The following is an 8,395-nucleotide window of genomic DNA, read 5'->3' on the forward strand; positions in this document are numbered from 1 at the left end:
CTACGGCGGCGGCCGTGACGAGCGCGAGGAGCGAGTGCCTCCGCCGGCGCGCGACCGCCAGGCAAGCCACGCCGACAGCCCGCCTCGCGACGCCGCCGAGGTCGAGCCTTCTCGCTTCTACTAGGCGCTTCGCCCATCGTCTGTCGCTCGTCGTCCAGCCTCGCAGGCGCCGACATCGCCGACACTGCCGCCGTCGACGCATTCCGTCGACCCACCCTCGCTCACCTTGCCGCCCAACCGTATGATTTTCTTTCCGGCCCATTTTCGCCCGCCGTCTTTTCTCGCAACGAGGAAGACCGTCCTGGACTGGACCCGACTCGTGTTCCCGACCTCGATGTGTTCCCAGCCCCTGTCGATCCGTTTCCCCATCAATACCTTCTCCACAAGCCCGATCCTGAGCCTAGCCGCAATTCGCGCGCATCCAAAAGAACCCCTCCAAACGCCTCAATCCGACGCCCGGACGTATTTTCAAGTCGCGCTCCGTCATGTTGTTCAAACTGTCCCGTGATCCTCGTCGTCGCCTCAACCCGTTTTCCCCTTTCTGTCGTCAATGATGTTATCAAAAAACCCTCCCCCAGCCTTCGTTGCCAAAGCTCGCACGATCAAAGTTCAAACACGTATACCAAGAGGAAGAAGGAGGAGGGCCACGCCTTTGCACTCCCTCGGCGTTGGAGAAGGAGGCGGTACGATGAGGTCAGGTCGCTCTCCGCAAGGTATGCCGCCGAAATCGAGAGGACAAGAGTGGATCGGTGTGAAGGAAGGTCGTTTGTCGTTCCTGAAAGCTCGGTACGGCTCGGTTCGCAACGAGAGGAACTCGTATGGATCAAGGAGACGGACGGACGAGCGGACGAGCGGGTTGGGCGTACGTGGCAAGGCGGACGTGAAGAACAAGCGTGTCGTGCCGGTTCCAGGCTCTGGCCTCTGGCCTCTGCGATCAGGTGAGCAGTGGCGATCTTCGTCCTCAAACGACAAGATCCAGAGCCGTGTCACGCCCGCGCAACGGCCCACGGCCTCCCACAGGGTGCGAGCCGAGCTCATCGACGCACAGTCGCGCCGCGTTGCACCATCGAGTGAGTTGCCCCGTTCCCCCTCCACCGCCTCATCATACCTTCCAAGAGGAAAGGTGAGTACGTCGTCGAGCAAAGATTCGGACCGTAGCGATGCCAAGCAATGTCACAATCTCTTCACCACATCCGACGATGTGGAACACCGACTGCTGTCAGTTGCGGCACGAATGAGGACACGAGGACTGTGTTGGAGGGGGAGGTGGGTATAGTACAACGATGGTACAGCGTGCCGGCGACGCTTCACTTTGTTCCGATATCTGTTCGAAGCCGCCAGCGGGACACGGGAGGACGAGCAGAGTAAGTCAGCTTTCAGTGCCGCACGACTCGACGCTCCGACCCTGCTGGACCAAGGACGGCGAGAGCGGGCAGGGTCACTACTCACATTCGTCTCTGAGCGCCTTTTTCTTGGCGGCCAGAATCATCTTTTCCGTCGCGGCGCGGTCGGGCACGCGGGGCATCTCGAGCTCCTGCGCGTCGAGGACAGAATAGTAGAGCGTCTTGAAGTTTTCGCTCTGCCGCGTCGCCTCCTCGGCCGCCGCCGCTGCCGCCGCCGCCCCGGCATCGTCCGGCTGTGCGGCGTCGGTCATCTCGGTATCCTCGCCCTCGTCGCCGTTGGCAGCGTCGACGGCCACGGCCGACCCGTCGGTAGCCTTTTGCCGTTTCCCGCCCGAAGTGGCGCTGAATGACGTGCCGCGCTTGGCAGGTTGCGTCTCTGTTGCCGTCGCTGCTGCTGCTGCTGCTGCTGCTGCTGACGCCGCCGCCGATGACGATGATGACGAGGAGGGCATCGCACCGTGCCGCTCGCGGATCTCCTTCAGACTCTTGGGCGTCGGTCGGGGGATGCCCGGGATCTCGGCATCGTCCGTGTCCATACCAAGGCTCTCGAGCACCCTGGCGTACCCTTCCTTCCACTCCTTTTCCTCCTCGGCCTGCTCAAATTCGAGCACGACGCCGTCGTCCTCGTCGAGGTCGCCGTAGTACTCTGGCGGGAGGTGGTTGAAGCGCTGGTACTTTCGCGAGCGGAACGACTCGGCCTCGGCCTCTTGCTGCGGCGTGCGCTCAAACAGCTCCTTGACGCCCGGCAGGTCCTTTGCGCGGCCAAAGTACTTGTAGCCGCGGGTGCCCGGCACCTCGCGCCCGCCGTCGTCGAGCATCTTTGGCACGCCCCGCTTGTAGTTTGCGCCGCCGAGGGCGATGATCTGGTTCTCCCAGTGGTTCTTCTCGCGCAGCAGCTTGTTGATCTCGTCGTTGAGGTCGCGCACCTCGAAGTCGGTCAATCCGACTGAAGGGAGGCGGCGGCGTACAAGGCGAGGTGCGGGGGTGGATCCGAGCGTCAGCATCGAGAACAAGGCCGTCGTGGCCACCGTCGCTCGCAGATCACGTCGAGGGGAGGGAGGGGCGTAGACTCACAGTCCTGGATCTTGCTGACCTTTCTCGAGATCTCGCGCAGGATGTCACCTCTCCACTTTTCGCATTCGCGCAGAGAGGACACGCTGGACGCGAGGCGGGGTCTGCGCTGCTGCTTGTTGGACGAGAGGCCGAGCTCTGCCGCCTGCGCCTCGCGGAAGCGGTAGAGCATCGACTGCGCCTTTTCCTGATTGCGCGCCATGGTGAGGGATGGCCGGTTTCTCGGTGTGGACGAGGAAGGTAGGGTCCGAACAAGGAGGCGCGATGGCGATGGTGGTGGTGGTGGTGGTGGTGGTGGTGGTGACGGGAAGCGGGCGGGGGGGCAATTGTTTGTGTGTTGGTGTGCTCGCGGGCAGCGCATGCAGGCACCGATCACCCGATGGAGAAATGTCGAGCAGTGGTTGGGCGGGGCTTCACTCCTTCTCTCCCTCTCCCTCGACCCATTCTTCTCAACCCGCCCAGCTCATCCGCCTCTTGTCGAATCACCTTCCTACGACGCGGAAGACGCCGTCATCATGTCGCAACCGCAACCAGCCCGCACGCCTCCCTTCACGCAGGCGCCGCTGCCACCCTACACCTTCAATCCGGACCTCACCGAAGATGAGAACTTCCTCACATGGAGCGTCATCCTCGCCCGTAGCTCCTTCTCCAAGCGCGGACACATGGGCGCCCTCGTCGTCGGACCACCCGCACCTCCTTCCGCTCTTGAGCTTTCCTCCTCCTCCTCTTCCTCATCGCCACCCGCATCTGAGCCCGTGTCGGCGGCATCGCGCGTACTCGTCTACGCCAACAACACGCCGCTCCTCTACACGACGGGCCACCCGCGCAACGTGGCCGAGATCCACGCCGAGGCGCTCTGCACCTCGCTCGCAGCCAAGCGCGGCATCTGCATCGACGGCGCCACCGCCTACGTCACCTACCCACCCTGCCTGGAGTGCTTCAAGTTGCTCCTCATGGCGGGCGTACGACGCATGGTCTACCGGAAAAACTACAACCTCGTCTGCACCGACTCGGTCCTGGTCACTGCCGAAGTCTGGGGCGTCGAGCTGGTGGGCACCATGTGCGGCTTCATCCAGGATCCCGCGAGACCCTGGCAGGAGGGGATTGAGGAGAAGGTCAAGTCCGAAATCGCCTCGATGCCCGAAGATGAGCAGGTGCGCCAGCTCGACCAACTGCTAGCGCTGCCCGTCGACGACCTCGGCGACTACGAAAAGGTCAAGATCACCCAGCTCTCGTGGCTGCAGGAACGTCGCACCGACCGCAAGAGGGAGGAGAGGGCCAGGGCCTTCTGGAACGACGTGACGGGCGAGACGGCCGTCGAGACGCGGCAAAAGTGCGCCGACTGGTGGGAGCGGTGGCAGAGCATCTACAAGCAAGCCGCCAGGAAGCTGCGGTCGCAGAACCGAGGCGGCTTCATGGAGAAGGACAAGAAGGCGCAGAAGAAGGAAAAGTCCAAGCAGGCCGCAGCGTCCGAAGCGGCGCGCGACGAGCACGACGGTACCGGGTCCACGCCCGGCGTTCCCGCAAAGAGGGCCGCCTCAGAGGCCCTCGACGACAACGACGATGCCGACATGCCAGACAGTCACCAGGGCTAGCCAGGTCCAGGGGCCGCCACGACTCTGCCCGCCTCCTCCGCTGCCATCCAAAAGAATCCTCGCATATCGCAATCTCCGTGTAACACTAGTCACCCTCGTCGCTCCTCGATCTCACAATTGATGATGTTCTTCATTTCATCGGAGCCATACCGAGAGGTTTGGCGCGCTGGTGACCACCGGCAAAGCGACGGATCGAACCAAGAAACGGCCTGGGATCTGGGCGCCTTGCGCGGCAGGCTTGTGCCATCGCCGCAGGGCCCGTACATGAGGTTTAGGGGATGATGCTAACTACGTGACGGGTGGAAAGAAACGAGATCGGAGAGGAGGGGTATATGGGAGCTGTCGCCAGGTCGAAAGCCGGAATGAAGGGCCGAGGTCGAGTCGGACGCCTTCATCGGCGACCGGGCGCCAGGCTCTTGCGCGTCGGCTTGAGCAGCTGCGAGCGCTTGGCGAGCTGGACGTCGTTCTCAAAGGCTACGACAATGGCCTGGTCCGAGCCGTAGGTGTGCTCGTCCTGGATAATGGGGCCGTCGTAGCGCTTGAGCACGTACGCCGACAGGTTGCCGCGCTTGACCTGCTCAAATGACCACGAGACGACGTAGTTGCCCGTCGACGTGACGATGCTCGTCTCGGTGCCGGAACCCGTGTTGAAGCGCGCCGGCGTAAACGAGACCTCGCTCGCCATGTAGGCGACGTGGCTCGGCTTGAGCGTGAGGCGCTTGGGGATCGGCTTCGAATCGGCGGGGAAGCTGCGCTCGAAGCCCGAGTGGCCCGCATAGCGGCCCGAGCCGATCATGGTGTCAATCAGAAGCAGGTAGGTCCTGCAGGTCAAGATGACGTATCGGCTGTCGGCCGTCGTGTCGATGCCGATGATGGGGTCTCCGAGCGAGGGCAGCGCCGTCTTAGCATTCTTGCCGATCTTGTCGTAGAGGCGGACGTCTCCCTTGTTGCTCGCCACGGCCAGTCGGCCCTTGGAGTCGGTGGCCGCGACGCTAAAGTCGTTCTTGGACGCGTACTGCTTGAACTGCGAGTCGACCAGCTTGTTGCCCGACAGCCTCGGGTCGATCCGGAAGATGCCGTTGTGGCTGTGGCCGATCATGGTCTTCTCGGCCGTCATCTGAGCGAACTTGTTGTCCGGCACCACGTTGTGGACGGCGACGTCGTCGTGCACCTTCCACTCCTCGACCACCTTGCCGTACTCGAGGTCGAGGTTGAACAGCGCGTGCTTGTTGCCCGGGTCCATCATGACCATGGCCGCGTCCTGGTTGTGGAGCATGATCTTGTTGGGGCGGAAGCCCTTGCCCTTTGGCGTGGCGATCTTGTTGATGGTCGTGTCGAACTCGAGGCGGTTGTCGTCGGTGTGCTTGAAGACGCCGATCTTGTCGCCTCGCACGACGAAGGAGCGGTCAAACTTGTATCCGACAGCGAGCTGCGAGTTGACGTCCTTGTCCGCCTTGGACAGCGCGCTGCTCTCCTCCTTGGGCCATCCGCGTTCCTCGGTGCTCTCGCCGCCGCGCAGCGCCCGCGCCACTTCCTCCTCGTCCTCCTCATCGTCGTCCTGGTCCTGTTCGCGTTCGCGCTGCTCCTGGCTGCCGCCGGCGGCGCTGGCAAAGTCGTCCTGCTCGTCGCCTTCGTCCTCGTCAACCTCCATCGGATCCTCGTCCTGCTCGTACGCCACCTGCATGTAGGCCTGCTCGTCGGGCTTGGCCTTGGACCAGCTCTCCTCGTGCAGCGTCTCCCAAAGGTAGCGGGTGAAGCCCTGGATGAAGTCGTCGTAGGCGGCCTTGTCGGCGAAGCGCAGGAGCCACGAGTAGCACCGCCGCTCCTCGTCAAAGTAGTTCCACACCGCTGAGAGGTTCTCGGGCGAGAACTGCATGTTCAGGCCCGTGTCGACCTTTTGGCTGAGCCAGCGCCGCGTGGCGCCGCGGACCGAGAGCCAGTAGAGGAATCGACCGGCCTCGACGACCGAGGCCTTGGCGTCCTTTTCCTGGATCATGAAGAGGCCGCTGGCCTGGTCGTAGAGGTAAAGGTCGGCCACCGAGGTCAAGAGCTTGTTCGCCTCGACGTCGTCGTCGTCCTGCTCGTCGTCATCGTCCTCCGTGGGCGCGTCCTGCTTCGAGGCAACGGTGCCGGACGAGACCTTGAGGCCCTGAAGCTGCTTCTCGAGGGATTTGTCGTCGGCGTCGGCATCTGTGCTGCCCTTCTCGCCGCCGCCGTAGCTGAGTGCCTGGAGCTCCTCGTCGCTGGCCTCCTCGTGGCTCCGTCCACTCTTTCGCTCGTAGGCGCAGTTGATGTAGGTGATGGTGAACAGGTCAGCGGTCGCCGCATTGACAAGCCGCGAGTCGGCGACAAATTCGAAGAGATCGTCGACGTCGCCGGTAAGGTCCTTCCATGCGAAGGTCTGCTCGCCGCCGCTGCCCCGCGACTGGCGGAACTCGAGCTTCTGGTCGATGAGGAAGGCGCGTTCGTCGTCGCTCTCGTCTTCCTCCTCGAGAAGCTGCTCCTCGCCCTCCTCGTAGGCGCGAGTGACGACCAGCTGATAGTTGTGCACAGTAGCCGTCCTCCTGATGGTCATGACGGCGTCCTTGTAGCTGTGGGGGTTTGGTCAGGTGGAGGTAGGTTTGGAGTGAGACTCTGTGGTGAGTCCGTGTGGTGGCATGCACGTGGCGACAGAACAGCGCGCTGCTACTCACATGCATTCGCGAGAGCTCTTGACGTTGCCTGGGCGCACGAGGTACAGGGCTCCGGCGGGGATCTGGACGAGTTCGCGGTTGTTTTGGTCATCTGCGGACGCGGTCACGGATCAAAATGGGAACAGAGAGGTCAGGAATGCGAGCGGGGAAGATCGCCCGTGCTGGTAGGCCAGGACACTTACTCATCACCCTTCCAAACACTGGCGAGGAGGGAGGCGGGGTGGACAGAACGGGGGGACCGTCAGTATGAATTGCCTTTGTACGGAGGGACACAGGTATGACGTTCTTGGATGGCCGCGAGGGACCGACTCACGATTCTTGAGCATGAACATGGCGCCGATGGAGGAGCGAGGCAGCGGCTGGCTGCGCTCGAATGACGTCGAGGGTGATGGGGAAGCGCCTGCACGCAGGCCGAGAGATGGGCGGCTCGACGGGTGCGAGGGGATCTCGCAATGCGATGAGCAATCGCAGAGGGTGGCTAAGAAGAGGAGGAGGAATCGAGGCTAATGGCGGTGGGTGGTGGTGGTGCGGATGGAAGGTGGCGGCGGTCCGCTTGGTCCTTCTTTGGACCTGAGCCCCAGCCCATCTCCCAGCTTTTTTTGGATCCCCCCCCAACAGCCGCCGGCGCCAGCGTGTGGCCGCTGCGCTGTTGGTTTCCACGCGCGCCTGTGCGCAGCACATGTGGAGCTCGAACAGAGTGACGCAGGCGGGGGGGCGCGCCAGTATCCTGTCGTGCGAGAGGAGGGTGCCCTGCCTCACGTGGATTCCAGCGCTCGCCGCCGCCCCACCGACGACGACGCAGGTCAAGGACCGGTGGCAGGCCAGCAGGGACGACCAGGGCGAAAAAGGAAGAAAATCCTCAGCACAGCCAGGCAACCAGGCGGTGGGCGAGTGCAGAGGCAGGCTAGGCAGGGCGAAAAAGAACCACCAGGCGCCCAGCCAGCCAGCCAGCCAGCCAGCCACCCGGCCAGGCCAGGCCAGCGCCATCAGCCAGACGCTGCCGCCGCCATCACCGGCGAGCCAGCATCATCCCGGCCTTCACTTCCGTCACGCACACACATACACCCCCTCTTAGATTGCTGCCAGCCGACACTCAACAGAAGGCAGCATCGCTACACATCCACGTTCCCTCCCCCGCTCCCCTCTCCCACTCATAACCGGCAACATGGCCAGCTTCCAACTGCCGACGCTCCAGAAGGACAACGACCTCTGGGGCCCCTCGGCCGAGTCGTCTGCCCTCCCCGCACAGCTCGAGGACATTCCTTTCGCTCCCTACGCCAAGGTTCGTGCCATTGGCCGAAAAGCGCCCGGATCGCAGCCCGAGATGTTGTTACTGATCCGCACCCTCTGCCTCGAACCGGTCGACCCATCTGCTGCTCCTCACCTCCCCCTCTCGCAGGGCGACAAGATCGGCAGGATCGCCGACTGGAACGCTGCTTCGGGTGCCAACGCCGACGGCGGTGCCCAGGGCGCCCGAGGCGGCAGGCAGGGACGCAACCGCGACGTCCAGCAGAGCTTCGGCGCCACTGGCGCCAACGCCTTTGCCTACTTCCACGGCGACGACGAGGCCAGCTTCAGCGTCGTGGACAACACGCGCACCGTGGCATCCCGGCGCGGCGGCCTCAGCGCCATG

At 63.5% G+C, this 8,395-nt stretch overlaps 5 protein-coding genes across 5 annotated transcripts in view; 3 read left to right on the top strand and 2 right to left on the bottom strand.

Moving 5' to 3' along the window:
• The window catches only part of PFL1_04222 (uncharacterized protein), a gene marked incomplete at both ends in the record, with an annotated part of 1,239 nt that extends 1,221 nt beyond the window's left edge, over window positions 1-18 (top strand). The window contains one exon of the mRNA XM_007881745.1: window positions 1-18. This exon is cut by the window's left edge and continues 673 nt beyond it. Within this exon, the coding sequence (XP_007879936.1) occupies window positions 1-18 (18 nt within the window).
• A 1,289-nt stretch (window positions 19-1,307) lies between these two features.
• PFL1_04223 (uncharacterized protein) lies at window positions 1,308-2,676 on the bottom strand (the record flags this gene model as incomplete). Its single annotated transcript, XM_007881746.1, has 3 exons — window positions 1,308-1,324; window positions 1,450-2,349; window positions 2,478-2,676. 3 exons carry the CDS (start codon window positions 2,674-2,676, stop codon window positions 1,308-1,310), a joined length of 1,116 nt encoding a protein of 371 aa, XP_007879937.1.
• Window positions 2,677-2,989: 313 nt separating this feature from the next.
• PFL1_04224 (uncharacterized protein) lies at window positions 2,990-4,069 on the top strand (the record flags this gene model as incomplete). Its single annotated transcript, XM_007881747.1, has 1 exon — window positions 2,990-4,069. The coding sequence occupies one exon, from the start codon at window positions 2,990-2,992 to the stop codon at window positions 4,067-4,069; it is 1,080 nt and encodes a 359-aa protein (XP_007879938.1).
• Window positions 4,070-4,460: 391 nt separating this feature from the next.
• On the bottom strand, window positions 4,461-7,094 carry PFL1_04225 (uncharacterized protein; the record flags this gene model as incomplete). Its single annotated transcript, XM_007881748.1, has 4 exons — window positions 4,461-6,660; window positions 6,763-6,853; window positions 6,945-6,962; window positions 7,076-7,094. The coding sequence occupies 4 exons, from the start codon at window positions 7,092-7,094 to the stop codon at window positions 4,461-4,463; spliced, it is 2,328 nt and encodes a 775-aa protein (XP_007879939.1).
• An 833-nt stretch (window positions 7,095-7,927) lies between these two features.
• Window positions 7,928-8,395, top strand: part of PFL1_04226 (uncharacterized protein) — a gene marked incomplete at both ends in the record, with an annotated part of 2,079 nt that continues 1,611 nt past the window's right edge. Inside the window, 2 exons of the mRNA XM_007881749.1 lie at window positions 7,928-8,044; window positions 8,162-8,362. Of these exons, the coding sequence (XP_007879940.1) occupies window positions 7,928-8,044; window positions 8,162-8,362 (318 nt within the window). The remainder of the gene's footprint in view (window positions 8,045-8,161; window positions 8,363-8,395) is intronic.

Source organism: Pseudozyma flocculosa, assembly GCF_000417875.1.
Source record: "Pseudozyma flocculosa PF-1 unplaced genomic scaffold scaffold00013, whole genome shotgun sequence".
Taxonomy (NCBI): domain Eukaryota; kingdom Fungi; phylum Basidiomycota; class Ustilaginomycetes; order Ustilaginales; family Ustilaginaceae; genus Pseudozyma; species Pseudozyma flocculosa.